General features: G+C 40.9%; 1 protein-coding gene across 2 annotated transcripts; it reads right to left on the bottom strand.

Annotated features, from left to right (window-relative positions):
• Positions 1–1,717: 1,717 nt before the first annotated feature.
• Positions 1,718–15,399, bottom strand: med6 (mediator complex subunit 6). Of its 2 annotated transcripts, NM_001016292.2 has the most exon segments (8): positions 2,259–2,681; positions 6,824–6,851; positions 6,999–7,114; positions 9,250–9,358; positions 11,217–11,299; positions 11,477–11,568; positions 14,971–15,130; positions 15,280–15,323. In NM_001016292.2, coding segments are annotated over 8 exon segments (741 nt in total). In that variant the 5' UTR covers positions 15,302–15,323; the 3' UTR covers positions 2,259–2,550.
• Between the last annotated feature and the right edge of the window lie 1,028 nt (positions 15,400–16,427).

The raw sequence follows: 16,427 nt of genomic DNA, 5'->3' as shown, positions 1-16,427 counted from the left end.
TGGATTCTGCATCTCTTTGGAGTGACCGGATGCAACGTTTTACAAGGTATTTTCTAATAAAGAATTCAGAATAATAAACACTGGGAAGGATAGGGCAATTATTGGAGCAGTGTAGAATAGATTTTTTACTTAAAAAATGTTAGTGTTACTTTTCCTTTAAAAGGGCAAATGTTCCCATATTAAAAGGTACCTTAAGTACAAGGGTGACCCTCATAGGTAAATGTATTCAGGAAACCCAACTAGGAAGCCATATATAATGATTCAACTGTTTTTTAAAGCCACCCATGATAATGTACTAGCCCCTCTGGCTCTGCCCATGTTATGAATTATTCTACTAATACTTACCCAGCCAAAAATGAGAGGTGCATTTGGGAGTGTTACTATACCTTTATTTCTGAAAACAATCCATAGTATCTGTACTGTTGCTCAGGGAAAAACTTTACTCATTCCTCTCTTTATAAGAGGAAGTTAAATCCATTGCCATCATTCCTTCTGTATTTCCAGTTTTGTCATTGCCTTGTCGGCTCCTTTTTAGTCTTGGCTACCTGTTGTACTCAGCCCTCTTCTGTTTACAATTACAACATTTTAGGCTTATGAAGCATGTGGAAACCACTGGCATAGGCAAAAGAATGGCAACTATGAAAACACCATATGCAAGCCCTATATGTTATTGTTCCTGTAGTCTTTCTCATGCTGCTCAGATTGTTGCTCATTAACTTTTGCTTTTATGTTGCCACCTTCATTTCCCCCACCATTGTACAAACACACAAAGAAAGGTCCTGGCTTTAAATGCTGTCTTCATTTATCCCTTGGCTGCTGCCAGAACCTGTTGCACTGGATTGCCATCTCTTGCTTCGTGTGGACCCCCCCCCCCCCCCCCCCCCCCCCCTTCCCTTTTAATCAGGTGATTACCTTTTAATCCCCTTTTAGGTATCCTCTTTGACCCTTCTTGTGTCCTCCTGATCTAGCCATGTCCCACTGCCAAATTATGCTTCCCTATGTTTCTATCATATCATCTTTCTCCTTTGTGGGCCTCCAAAACTCAAACCAAAATTCAAGGCCTACCAAGTGACCTCTTCTTAGTCAGCCTACTATATGCAATTTACCTATTGACTTTTATTGGTTTAAATTTAAACTCCTGCTGTTCTTTAACTATTAATCCTAGGGTCCCTAAACTTTGCAGAGCTAGTCACTGGGTAACTGCAGTTCCAGGTTAGAAAAAAAGTGGGCGGAGCCACCAACCGGCAATCAGATGTCACTCGTTGACTTTCAGAGGGGAAATTTAAATTGCTGCCATTCAGACATGGGGCCACAACACTATTTTGGCAAGTTCACCCCAAAATTCGACCCTAGCAGCCAGATAGCTGCTGAGATTTGTTAAAGTCATATTAAAGCAGTAAAATTCTTAACGAATCAGACAAAAGTGTAGGACTGGCCAGATCGTTGATAACTTTGACGTAGTTGGCCAGCTTGAAGTATATTGCGATGTATGGACAAACAATCCCTGTTTTATTTAAAGATAAAGGAATTTCTTGGTAGCTTAATGCATGTCTTATTGTCCTATATATATATTGATATTGGGTAAGTGCAGAGGACCATGTGTTGTTAGCTCCTACACAAAAAGCTAAATAGTTAAACCAGAAATAAAATAAAGTAAATGAAGACCAATTGCATGTTGTCTCAGAATATCATTTAAAGGTGACCTACCTCTTAAAGATCTGTGTCTAATTCACAAAGAGCTGACTTTATTGCAGAGTTTGTAACATTTATACATTAAATACATCAGTTTTTACAGACCCCTCCCCCCATCAGTGCCCCTCTGCTTGTTGTAGGACTGATGGGGAAATGTACAATAGTTACATTTACCAACCTTTAATTTCCTAGTTTATTTATTGCTAAGACTGAGAAGGAAACCATCAGGAGACTCTTTCTGCATCAGCAAAAGAGCTTCCTTCTGTCTTTGCGCCGCTTGTGCAGCAGAGTCACTCTAATGCACATGTGTTGGCCCTGGAATTGCAGAAAAAGAAGACAGGAGGAAGAGGATCGCTCATTCGCAGCTACCCCAGGCTGGTGCAGTTTTCTCCTACCAGGAGTACGAACCTGGGGTATAAGGTAAGTGAAATGAATGGGGGGTGCCAAAAATTTTGCCTTCCCCCTAGTGATAGAACCTTTCCTTTTCCTTAGAAAAAGCAATATAGGCTACATGATTTTCTTTTTAGTACAGACGGGAGTTATTTCATTTGTGTTCAATTTGTTTATATTTAGAAAAAATGGTCATTTTATATAAAGACAAAAAAGACATTCAAAAGACACATTCTATACATCCAAACTACAATTCAGAAATATATTTTTATGGTCTGTAACCCTCCACACACTGCAGATGCCTCTGGGACCAAAATGCCCATACAGGTATTAACAAATGCAGTACCACTGGAGTCCATATATAACCTGCAACAAGCTGGGATTTCATGAAGCCAGTTTCCTGCTTTAGTAATGATGGTATTGGAATCAGTCCATTACATAGAGTTTGTAAGGCAATTGCTTAGCCTCCTACTGTAGCCTCATTCTTTTTTCTGGGGGCCCCTTAGGAGTTGCTCCCTGCTGGGCTACTTTCACTGGCTCTTTTTCTTCCTGTTTTATAGTTTCGGCAGGTGGTTCGGCTTCCTTCTTTATTTGTTCCACTGAAAACAAAACAGTACGTTATAAATGTTAGTATACAGTGGATATAAAAAGTCTACACAACCCTGGTAAAATGTCAGGTTCCTGTGCTGTACAAAAATGAGACAAAGATAAATCATTTCAGAACTTTTTCCACCTTTAATGTGACCTATAAACTGTACCACTCAATTGAAAAACAAACTGAAATCTTTTACGTGGAGGGAAGAAAACCAAAAAAACTAAAATAATGTGGTTGCATAAGTGTGCACACCCTCTTCTAACTGGGGATGTAGCTGTGTTCAGAATTAAGCAATCACATCAAAATCATGTTAAATAGGAGTCAGCATACACCTGCCATCATTTAAAGTGCCTCTGATTAACCCCAAATAAAGTTCAGCTGCTCTAGTTGGTCTTTCCTGACATTTTTTTAGTCGCATCCCACAGCCAAAGCCATGGTCCACAGAGAGCTTCCAAAGCATCAGAGGGATCTCATTGTTAAAAGATATCAGTCAGGAGAAGGGTACAAAAGAGTTTCCAAGGCATTAGATATACCATGGAACACAGCGAAGACAGTCATCATCAAGTGCAGAAAATATGGCACAACAGTGACATTACCAAGAACTGGACGTCCCTCCAAAATTGATGAAAAGACAAGAAGAAAACTGGTCAGGGAGGCTACCAAGAGGCCTACAGCAACATTAAAGGAGCTGCAGGAATATCTGGCAAGTACTGGCTGTGTGGTACATGTGACAACAATCTACCATACTCTTCATATGTCTGGGCTATGGGGTACAGTGGCAAGACGAAAGCCTTTTCTTACGAAGAAAAACATCCAAGCCAGGCTACATTTTGCAAAAACACATCTGAAGTCTCCCAAAAGCATGTGGGAAAAGGTGTTATGGTCTGATGAAACCAAGGTTGAACTTTTTGGCCATAACTCAAAAAAATATGTTTGGCGCAAAAACAATACTGCACTTCACCAAAAGAACCCCATACCCACAGTGAAGCATGGTGGTGGCAGCATCATGCTTTGGAGCTGTTTTTCTTCAGCTGGAACTGGTGCCTTAGTTAAGATAGAGGGAATTATGAACAGTTCCAAATACCAGTCAATATTGGCACAAAACCTTCAGGCTTCTGCTAGAAAGCAGAGGAGGATCTTCATCTTTCAGCATGACAACGACCCAAAGCATACATCCAAATCAACAAAGGAATGGCTTCACCAGAAGAAGATTAAAGTTTTGGAATGGCCCAGCCAGAGCCTAGACCTGAATCCGATTGAAAATCTGTGGGGTGATCTGAAGAGGGCTGTGCGCAGGAGATGCCCCCGCAATCTGACAGATTTGGAGTGTTTCTGCAAAGAGTGGGCAAATCTTGCAAAGTCAAAATGTGCCATGCTGATAGACTCATACCCAAAAAGGCTGAGTGCTGTAATAAAATCAAAAGGTGCTTCAACAAAGTATTAGTTTAAGGGTGAGCACACTTATGCAACCACATTATTTTAGTTTTTTTGGTTTTCTTCCCTCCCCCTAAAAGAATTCATTTTGTTTTTCAATTGAGTGGTACAGTTTATAGGTCACATTAAAGGTGGAAAAAGTTCTGAACTGATTTATCTTTATTGTAGCAAAAAATGGTACCATAATAAGAGTGATGGGCACATGGGGGCAGCCTGGGCATTTTTAGTCTTGAAACAGTTTAGTTATCTGTCTGCAAGGTGCAATGTCCCTGCAATGATCACTTGCTTGTCTCCCCCTACATTGTATTATATCTATAATGTCTATAACAAGAATTTGGCAAACCTCCCAATCCTTCAAGGAACCATAAAAGCTGACATGGCAGAATCCTTTTGAGGGAGGGGAATTTTAAACACAGACCAAACAAAAATGAAAAAAGCACCCAGCACTGCAGCTTCTTTATAAATGTGGGTTTATAAATGAGGGTTCCAGAACTAAAATGCAGAGGTAATTGCAGCTTGGGAAAGATTTAACCCATAAAATGCTACAAATATAATTATGTATAGATCTAAAACAGTTTTATCTATGTAACTACATTTTCTGCCAATGTACCCCTTACGCATGTATTCATTAAGTTTACTGTACAATTAACAATTGTATTTGCTAATTGGTCTGTGTATGTATTTATTTATTTCCCAGGTACTGAATGAGTACTGCCTCTTACATTCATATAATGTTTATTTTCCCTTTGGGTGTGCCTTACATTTCTGTGTAGCATCTGGCAGCAAATAAAATAAGTCAAATGCAGAAGAATTTAAGGGCTCTGTGGTTTGGACCACAATCTTTTCTTCTCAGCATATTTTACACTCCACCTAAAGCTAAGGAAGATTATAGCCTGTAATAACATATGGATCAAGCATAAATATCAAGGAAGCTCTCTACATAATAAATGTGACACATTCAGATTGGGTTAAAAATCTGCCTACTTCACCCCTCTAAGGGGCACATTTACTAATCCACGAACGTCCGAAAAGCGTCCGAATGCTTTTTTTCGTAATGATCGGTACTTTGCGACTTTTCCGCGAATTGTCGCGACTTTTTCGAGCTCTCAATACGAAAGTTGCGATAATTCGCGAAAGTCGTAATGGCTATGATAAAGTCGCGACAATTCACGAAAGTTATAATGGCAATGAAAAAGTCGCGACAATTCTCCAAAGGCATAATGGCAATGAAAAAGTCGCGACAATTCACGAAATTTGTAATGGCTATGAAAAAGTCGCGACAATTTGCGCAAGTCGTACCGGTTACGAAAAAGTCGCAACAATTTACGGGAAAGTCGTAACGGCGACGAAAAAAAATCGCAAAAAATACGAAAAGGTCGCGAAATGTTCGTTTTACAATCCGAATTTTTCTCATTCGGATTCGTGGATTAGTAAATCAGCCCCTAAGTGTATGAATGTGGCCTGCACACATGGAGCTCAGTGCACTATAAAATTTGCAAAAGAATGCATTGTACTATATCCTTCTCGTACCTTTCCTACACGCCTAATTCTGAGCTCTACTCCTGGACACAGATGCACACCGCAGCTGCACTGAACATTCCAGTATGCCCATGAGGCAGTTTTAGAGACGTACAGGCTCTGCAGCTACATGTAATATTTTACACCCCTTAAGGTATCTCCAATTAAACTATTTCAAGCAGTTTGGTATGTGTAACAAGTCAACAAATCTCAAAACTGGTACATAATGAGAAATTAAGTTATATTAGGGTTGGAAGTTGGAGGGGGCTAACCCCCACAGTGAAATAGGCTTTCCTTGTCCTTTGTGATTTCTATTCAAAACAGCTAGAAAGGTACCAGTTTCTGCTGCACTCTTCAGTTCTTTACCATTATACTTGTTCTCCAGTTAATATTCTATCCTTACTCTAATAGCCTGACCCGATTTAGAATGATGTTTCAAGATCTGCTGCTTCCTTCCTATACAAAGTCTTTATCGCTTTTGGCCTCGACTATGCTTGTTGCTGAATCAGCACCATTTTTGCTGAGATCATGAAGATTTATAACGTAGGGCCCAAGAGAAATGTCATTGTAACAAAATAGGTTATTTGTGTGCTACAAAATCTGTTTTGCAGCTTATTCAGTATTTATTGCCTCACAGATAAATACTGATTCTCTGTTTTTTGTGGAAAGTTAAACACTGAGATGCAAAACTAAAGGAAACCCTTAAAATATATTCATGTACAATTGCTCCTCTGAGCACTTTTGCAATATACATTATTTTTTTAAGTTTTCAGAATTATTAACAGAACTACTTAGATAATGAAACTGAAACAACAAGCAATCTGCTTGTCTGTTCTGCTGACTGGTCCAACAGATGGGAGGAAATATAAGAAGAGAAAGGTTTTCTGATCTTTTGAGTCAGATGACTCCTCTCTGCTCTTTTCTGTGCATAGAACTTTTTATATTAGCAAACTTCTAAGCACAAATGCTTACAAACTTTTAAGCATAAAAGCTCAGAAGAGCAATTTTCTATACATTTGGAGTAAGTCCAAATATGGGAAAACTGGAAGGAGTGTAAAAGAAAGCCACAGAAAGGCCACAATTCAACACAAGCTCTAGAGGCATTAGATGGTGATTGAAATGTAAGTTATGTCAAAGCTTGGTTGGATGTACACTATAGGGTGATCACAATAATTCAAGGCAGTTTTCTCTTACCTGGTACAGGTTTTTCTCCAGTCTTTTGCTGAAACATAAAGAAGGCGACACGTTATGCTTCACAATTTTTCTAAGAAGCTCTAACAAAGCACTTATTTCAATTTAGTCTACCTGGCATTATGGCAGTCACACAAACCTGGCTAATAAACGCCTTGTGTTTTTAAGCCAGACATACCTGAATAAATTTTGGAGGGAACTTCTGCCTAAGCTCCATGAGCAAAGCATCTACCCGCTGTCTCTGGAAGTGTGAACTGGCTTCCTCTTTTTTCTTCGCTTTTGGCTTGGTTTTGTCTGAAAGAACAAAAGGGGGCACACATGCTTCAAGCGGACCTGTCACCCTTACCTTAAAAATCTCCTACTGCTAGAATTCACATTCCAGTAAACCCTTGTTTTTTTTGTTTTTTTCATTTTGTTGAGTATTTTCAAAGATACAGCTACTCGTTTCTAAACGCTGTCAATCAAATCCAGTCAGCTCCGCCACTATGCCCAAGGCCTAATCTCGCGCTGTTTTCTGTAGAACGCTATGCTATGCGCACGATTTCATCTACTGCGCATGCGCGAGATTAAGAAGGCAGAATATGGAGGATAAAAATGGCCCCTTCGTCTTCCATACCTCAGAAGCAACGGGGGATTCACAGCGTAATGGCTTATCTAACAGAGGTAGCAGAGGGGGATTAGAAGTCCATGTAAGCTGCAGATTGCATTGATATGCTTTTTAAAATAATCGTGGGAGGTAACAGGTCCGCTTTAAAGCGCCAACAACACAAATATGAAAAGTATCTATTACACATCAAAATAACTTATGAACTCCATCTGCAAATTAGCTGCATCATATTTCCAATAATTTAGTACTGTCACCTAACACTGAAATCCTGTGGCATGCACAGAGGTTTGTGGTTCTGGTGCAAATTTTGATATCTTCACTGCCGCACCTCCCAGTTCATGAAATCATAACTAAACTCTTTACTTTTTTTTCCCCCAGAGTCGGACCAACAAGTAAGGCTGATGCCACACCAGGCGTAGGGCTGATTTTTTCGGCAAGCGGAAAAACGCTTGCCGAAAATTCAGCCCTACGCCTGCTACTTGTGCCTGCACCCGAATGAATGGGATACGCTCGGGTGAAGGCACAAGTAGCCGATATACGCATGAAAACGCGAGAGAATGCAAAGTCTCGCGTTTTCATGCGTATATCGGCTACTTGTGCCTTCACCCGAGCGTATCCCATTCATTTGGGTGCAGGCACAAGTAGCAGGCGTAGGGCTGAATTTTCGGCAAGCGTTTTTCCGCTTGCCGAAAAAATCAGCCCTACGCCTGGTGTGGCATCAGCCTTAGGGTAGGCCCCTGGCATCATCCGTCCATATCCTGGTTTGCACCTTTCACACAGCAGTTTTGATTTTTTTTTTTTGCTGCTTTGAAATATCTTATGAGGACACTCATGGCATCAGGTTCAAACAGAGATTCAAAATAGGCCTTGGCATTTCTAGCACACAGGGGAATTTAAATAGAACGTAGGAAGTGTGACCACTTAATTGTGTCTCCTCCCACACTCTACAAATACATAGTAACATAGTACATAGTAAGTTGGGTTTTAAAAGACATACGCCCATCACGTTCAACAATAATGCCTATATATAACCTGCCTAACTACTAGTTGATCCAGAGGAAGGCAAAAAAACCCATCTGAAGCCTCTCTAATTTGCAGCAGAGGGGAAAAAATTCCTACCTGACTCCAAAATGGCAATCGGACCAGTCCCTGGATCAACTTGCACTGAGAGCTATCTCCCCTACCCCTGTATTCCCTCACTTGTACTGAGAGCTATCTCCCCTACCCCTGTATTCCCTCACTTGTACTGAGAGCTATCTCCCCTACCCCTGTATTCCCTCACTTGTACTGAGAGCTATCTCCCCTACCCCTGTATTCCCTCACTTGTACTGAGAGCTATCTCCCCTACCCCTGTATTCCCTCACTTGTACTGAGAGCTATCTCCCCTACCCCTGTATTCCCTCACTTGTACTGAGAGCTATCTCCCCTACCCCTGTATTCCCTCACTTGTACTGAGAGCTATCTCCCCTACCCCTGTATTCCCTCACTTGTACTGAGAGCTATCTCCCATACCCCTGTATTCCCTCACTTGCTAAGAAGCCATCCAGCCCCTTCTTAAATTGCAGTGGAAATAGGGGTAAAAAGAAACCACTGTTCATTTGTACTCTTCAGTCAAACAAACTATTCAATTTTTTTTCATTAATATGTCTAGGACACATTTTCAAAATAATGAACACCGAAGAACTAGGAGTAGTTGTAAAGAACTAAAAATAAATTAATGTTTGTTGACGCGGGGATGTTAAAAATGACAGATTCTCTACTACAGCACTAAAATAGGCAAATTAATTTCACTTAAGCTATGAATACTTAAAGAAATGTATACCTCTTTCTTCCTGGTCTTTAAAGTGCCACCAATAGCCTTTAGATGGGTGATAACGGCAGTAGGACATTGCCTCATCAAATGCTGACTGAATCCCATGCACTGCAGTTAGCTACAAAGACAAAATTCATTTGCTGTTAAACACAAACCTACAGATTTTCATATTATTGCTGTAATGCTAACATAAGGAATGAAACACTGTATCAGCTGGGCTCTATCACTACTGCCATCTTAATATTAAATGCAGCCTTCCAGCTTACATAATGCCAGTAACAACTAACAATATTTTGACAGCCACAAAAACTTGTTGGAGATTCCAGATATTGTATTACAACATCTCAAAGGTGTCAAGAAATTGTAATAAAATTCAAAAGTGTTACTTCAATAAACACCAAAGAATAAATGTTTCTGCGGAAATTCTTTTTATTTTACTTAATACTCTAGGCTCATTGCAAACTGCTGTCATACTATCACTGCAAAGACACAGCTCACATCTCTCCTAAGAGGTGGCAGTGCAGGAGTATTTAAATACATAAATTAAAAAATAGGTGGGCATACATAACCTTGTCTTAACAGGCAGCAAGCTTCTTGCCTGTGCTCTATAATAGTTTTTCCTCCTAACCCCTCTCCTGAGCTTAGTTTAGCTATTACAGTGCTCAATCCAAGCAGTACTTATCAAAGTAAGTTCTGCCTGTGTAAGCCTGCATTCTTCATTGCATGAACTTTACAGTGCACACATGAATGAATGTCACTGAAGATGTGTGGGAGGGAAAATGGCGGCCATGTGAAAGCATTTATTTGTTTTAGGAAAATGAAATGGTGTTAGCGAATGGAGGGGATATATGCAGTACAAAAGGTGTGGTTTGGGTGGGGGAGATGTGCCCAACTTATATACATGGTATGTACTCAATATGACCCCAACTATTAAGAATTTGTTAAAAACATTGTGCCTGTTTTTTCCTTTTATACATATATTATTGGAAAGCACAAATAGGTCATTGTTCTTAATTACCTTCCAATCCCTTCCCTGTAATCAGAGGAGTTTGGTTAAACAGAGATAATGAGAAGTTCATTAGGCCATGGACACACAGGGCATCTGCTCTGCTTCTCTTAGCCTGCATTTTTTCTGCAGGCTGAGAGAAGCAGATCAGCTCCCTTTCTCATCCCCATGTATCTGCCCCGAAACATATTGCTTCCGTCTGAGTGCAGGTACACATAACCGAGGTTGGACCAAAAAACGCAATAGCACCTCCACTCCATGCAATCAGGTGAAATCTGTACTTTTCGATGCAGATACACATGGATATGAAAGGGAACAGATCCGCTTTTCCTCTCAGCCTGCAGAAAATAACACACAAGGTCCTGGTAATATGATTAACTGCCTTCTACTCCCAGAATTGCTCTTAGGGCTCTGGCACACGGGGGAGATTAGTCGCCCGCGATTAACTCCCTGTTCGCGGGCGACTAATCTCCCCGAGTTGCCTACCCCTGCCATCCCACCGGCGAACATGTAAGTCGCCGGCGGTATGGCAGACGCGGCGGGGCGATTTCCGGAAATCGCCGAAAAAGACTCGCGAGTCTTTTTCGGCGATTTGCGCGAAATCGCGCCGCCGCGTCTGCCATCCCGCCGGCGACTTACATGTTCGCCGGTGGGATGGCAGGGGTAGGCAACTCGGGGAGATTAGTCGCCCGCGAACAGGGAGTTAATCGCGGGCGACTAATCTCCCCCGTGTGCCAGAGCCCTTAAGAGCAAGGAAGTTACCAAAAGAATCAACTTTCATCCCCCGTTTGTCCTGTTAGGTTCAACAAATAAGGAAAACAATACATATTTATTAAATATGTCAATAGGCAAAATACATTTCCAGAACACAATTAATCACCTGAATTTAATGAGGTATACTGCCCATTTAATACAAATAAATTTAACAAATATTATTTTTCAAATAAATAAGACAACATATGAGTCTTACTACTCTGGAGTTGATAACTGATCCTAGGTCTGGTGCCTGATAGATCACTCCAGCAATGATGTAGTAATCTGCCAGTGGAATCACTGCGAAAACAAAAATCATTAAAACAAAAATTAGTAAAACTATACCTGGACACACATCATTAGGAAATAAGACAGAAAACAGACAGCTCTGTTTGTGACCCTGGATCACAAACAAAACAGCACTAATTAGAGAATTCCTTTTAAAATAGTTTTTACTTTATACATTTTATAGCTTACCCTGTGTAGGAGACTGCCTCTGCTGTTTTCTGATGATGAACAATATTGGTTCTTGAGCATGAAGTAAAATATATTCTATACCAACCATCTGACTGATAAACAAGAATAAGAAAACTAATTAAGTATTTAGATGTTAAAATACAATGCAACTCTTTAAACGCCACAGTCTAAAGTGTACCCTTCTGTCTCCATCATGTACTATGAGACCTGGATTTTTAAAGGGTGGCAGCAGCAGAAGTAAAAGGTGACACTGAGGGTAGACAGGTGATGACTAGGTTACGGATACTGCACTGTGCAGCTTTCACCAGATTGAAAATCAGGCTCAATATGCAGTGGGCAGCATTTACAGGCTTAAAGGAGAAGGAAAGTCATTTTGGCATTTTACTGCCAATAGATTAGCCACATTAGTGCCACCTAGAATGCTATATTTATTTTGCAGAAAGCTTTACCATACCGGAGTAAAGAGCCCTAGAAGCTTTCTCTGTTTGCTTAAGATTGCAGCTGCCATTTTAGCTTGGTTTTTATAGCTTCCTGCTGTATAGCTCTAGCCCTTATAGCTCAGATTACACATTCCTAATGGAGGGGGAGCAAGAGAGAGCCTTGCATCCCCTTTGTTCTCATCTTGCCCATTCTGAAAGACGCACTGACAAGCGTAGGAGGGAGGTTAGTGATGTCATCAATTATTATTGGTACTTGGTAATGTAATTTGGTAGAGTTCTAGTTTGTTTGTAAAGTGACGGTAAGTGCAGAGTAAGAGGTGAAAACCAGTGGTTAGTGAGTATGCGAGCAAAGAGTAGGGGTGTTCAGTGGGTAATCAAGTTGCTGAGGGCTTGGATTATAGATTTGATTGGAAAGGCAAGTTTTAAGTGATTGTTTAAAAGCCTGGAGACTCTGAGAATGTCTAATGGGATGGAGCAGAGCGTTCCAGAGATTGGGTACAGCACGTGAGAAGTCCTGGATGCGAGAGTGAGAGGAATCTGACTATCCTCTGAGTGAGGAGGAGAGAAGCAGGTCATGTGCAGAGAGAAGGTTGCGACTGGGGGTGTACTTGGGCATTAGGGTGGTTATATAGAGTGGTGCGGCACCAGTGTTTTGTAGGTAAGTAAAAGAACCTTAAATTGAATTCTGTATATGGCAGGTAACAAGTGCAGGGACAGGCAGGGAGGGGCAGCACTTGTGGAGCATTGTAAGCTCTATGTGCAGAGACCTCATATCAACTGTGTATTGGAACTCCTAACACTCAGTTGCACAGTTATTTTAGCAAATAATGAATAAATCGTATGCACTCTGCTCTATAGTGGATGACAAGATGGTACTTTGTATTGCACACTTAAAAATTGTTTCCCCCAAAGGAGGGCACATGAGTGAGTTTCCAGTTCACTTGTTATGTATATGGGTGTGATATTTATCAGTCAGCACCCCCCTTTTTTATGTCACGCGCGTAATGAGCAAACTGGGACACCCGCTCATTATTCGTGTGTGTGTGTGTGTGTGTGTGTGTGTGTGTGTGTGTGTGTGTGTTCCTCCCGCCTGGTACAGAGCAAGACAGGGGACTTTTCTTAGGAAAAATACTATTGCTTTCCCTCCAGAGTAGGGGCCATTAGCCAGAACATAAAGAGAAGGAAACAATTTGTAAGTGATAGGTGCCCTTTAAAAGGAGAAGGAAAGTCATTTTGGCATGTTACTGCCAATAGATTTGCCACATTAGTGCCACCTAGAACAATATATTTATTCTGCAGAAACCATTACAATACCTGTGTAAAGAGCTTCAGAAGCTTTCTCCGTTTGCTTATGATAGCAGCTGCCATTTTAAGTAGCTTCCTGCCTGCAGTCTAGCCATTATAGTTCAGCTCACACATTCCTAAAGGAAGGGGGGAGGGAATTCTTAGCATTCTGGTAGAAGGGGGAGCAGGAGAGGGGAGAAGGGAGAGGAGAGAGAAGAGAACTGCATAGACTTTGGCCAGAGGAATTAAGGATGTTTCTGAGAGAGAAAATCAGACACTGGAACATCATGCTTACAAAAAAAAAAAAAAAAACAAGAAATCCTTTGTTTCTTTTGATAGAGGACTGTAAGTTACTTACTTACTGTAAGTGCTTATAGCTGTATTTACATAGACCTTTCTGATAAAGCTTACTTAGTTTTTACCTTTCCTTCTCCTTTAATAGCTGGGCACAGATAAAAGATTTTACAGCACAAAGTCCCACACCACCAGCATTGGACTGGGTTGGAGGAGCACTCAGAGAAATCTCGGAGGAAACCATCCATTAAACTCTGCATTAAATGTCAAAACTATAGTTTAATAATAAACTCTAGGGCTGGGCGATATACAGTTTAATACCGAATACCGGTGTTTTTTAAAAAAAACTATATTCATTTTTCAGATACCGCAATACCAGGGTGTCAGGGTACTCACCCGTGCGGCCCGGTCTAGCGCGCGTCCCGTTGTCCGCGGGACGTTGCGCATGCGCGTCCAGGTGTGTGTGCGTCAAAGCGCACGTACATGTCAAAGCGTGCACGTCTGTGATGCGCTGACGGCGCCAGTTCTGCGCATGCGTGGGGGGTATTTAAAGCTATCAAACGCCTCCTCCTGTGCTATGTTGTCTGCGGCCTTGCCTGGGAAACTAAGCCTGCCTGATTTACCTTACGACTTTCTGTTGCCGATCCTTTGCTTGCCTGACTCTGAATTTCAATACTGCAGTAATTATTCTCTAATTTATTAGGAAATGGGGTTAACACCTAATCATGCATGCAAAAAAAAATACCGTCAAATACTGTGACACCGATATAATTTTGAAAAATACCGTGATATAAATTTTTGGTCATACCGCCCAACTCTAATAAACTCAATTAGGACAATGGCACATGGGGCAATTGCAAGCTCTATGGGTGAGAGGCTGAACACTCACAACTGTCCATTCATTTTTGAGTGATGATTGCTTGGCCTGTGAGTGCCCTTGCAGGGCTAGGTCATTACAATTTAGATTAATATAAGTGCAACTGTGAGCATTTTGCTGCCTGCAGAGCTGGAAATCATGCAGGGGTTAAAATATTGGCAATCTACCCCATGTTTTTTCCCTTCTGCCATCTTTCATTCACACACATAAATGCAATTATAACATAAAACAAAGAATAGTTCTTCTTCCACATTACACTTAGATTGTAAGCTCTACGGGGCAGGGACCTCCTTCCTACTGTGTCTCATACCGCATGGCACTTATATATATATATATTTATTGTACTTATTTATTATATCACTTGTCCTCCCTGTGTGTAATTTTGTATTCTGTAAGATTGTACAGCGCTGCGTACCCTTGTGGCGCTTTATAAATAAAGTTATACATACATACATACACTGTGCTCTCATACGTTACAGTAAATAAGAGTAAGTATAAGTATATATTATAAGTATTTTACACAGAACACTGCTAACTCGTATGCAGAACTACCCTTCCCTGCAGAATAAAACAATGTACGTGTCCCATTTAAAACCTACTTCAAATGATCGAGTGTCAGCCTTTGCATCTTAACCACTTCATTGTTACACGTTCGATCGTAGAACGGGTTGCTCCTCTCGGAGAAATAGTCCAAGACTGTTCCATTGTTTAATATGGGGATCCAGGAACTGTCCACCCAGGAGATGCCAAGTAAGTTATCTGCATGAGAAATACGGAGAGGAATAGAGCAGTAAACACTGAGTTTTCACACAGACAGCGAGATCCATATAAAAACCACATATACGTTATATATTGCTTCGCGTCGCTTTCTTTCCCTTCTCTCAGGAGCAGCAAGATGAATTACATACCTCTGATATCCACAGCTGCCATTTCTTTTAGTCTCTAAAACAAGACGCCTCCACCGCACACACTTCCGGCGCACACTGCTGACGACAGAGCTCCTTGCAGTTTGCGAGAATACCTGCCTTATGGCGCCCCCTGCAGGTTGCAAATCTCTGGCGTTAGAACCTTATTAGGCGTTTGTAAACAGAACTTCAAGCGAAGAACGTTGTAGAAATTAAAAAAACAAACCTGTTAATCGTATGTAATTCTAAAATTATAATTAAGAAAATCATAACAGGTTATTAAGGGGTATATATATTGTTATATACACACACAACTTGTTTAAAGTGGAGACCACAAACACAGTTAAATGTAGATCCCCACTGTGTAAACTTTCATATTTTTGTCAAACGTTTGGATATCAATTGTACATTTTAATGTAACAATCTAAAACTGATATTCAGATTCAAATTGTAGGAGTAAAGCCCTAAAAATAACAAATCTAACAATGTTTTTTTTGCTATTGATAATTGTTAGACAACAATCATATGAAGGGCCAAACTAGGGGTAGGCAGGAGGGGCACCAGCCTAGGGCACATCAATGAGGGGGTGCCTCTCCTGCCTACCCTTAACAAATTGATTAAGGTGTGCTACACAATGGACAAACCGGCTAGTTGTAGCCCCAGGTGCAAGCTGAACCCTCAGCCAGGGTAAAACAATATCCAGGATAAAATGAAAAAACAGCAGCACTCCGGAAATGTTGTAGAAAAAAGTGACTTTACTCAAGTGCACACAGCAACGTTTCGGGCTTAAACCAGCCCTTTATTTTCTCCTGCCTACCCTTGTCATTGTCCCCGCCACTTGTCATTCACGGGTGGAGGGAGCTTGCAGGGGCAGGGTGGCTGACCAGGTTGCATAGGGCACCCAGTCAGCTTGGCCCTCCCCTGATCAAATGAAAGTTATGTCTCGAAAATACATTGTAGGTGTTATGGAAATTTCAGGTTGTTTGAGGTAAATAGGTACGATTTATTTGACATGTACGTGGGTTCTAAACAAAGTCAAAAGTCAGAACAACAGAACAAAGAGAGCACAGGGTTTTTATAGACTTTGTGACATAGTAGCATACGTCATAAGAAACGTATGAGCATAGGCATTACCAGTTTACCAGTGTACA

Source organism: Xenopus tropicalis, chromosome 8, assembly GCF_000004195.4.
Source record: "Xenopus tropicalis strain Nigerian chromosome 8, UCB_Xtro_10.0, whole genome shotgun sequence".
NCBI classification, from domain to species: domain Eukaryota; kingdom Metazoa; phylum Chordata; class Amphibia; order Anura; family Pipidae; genus Xenopus; species Xenopus tropicalis.
Note: the sequence above shows the minus strand (reverse complement) of the source record. Positions and strands in the feature narration are given on the sequence as shown.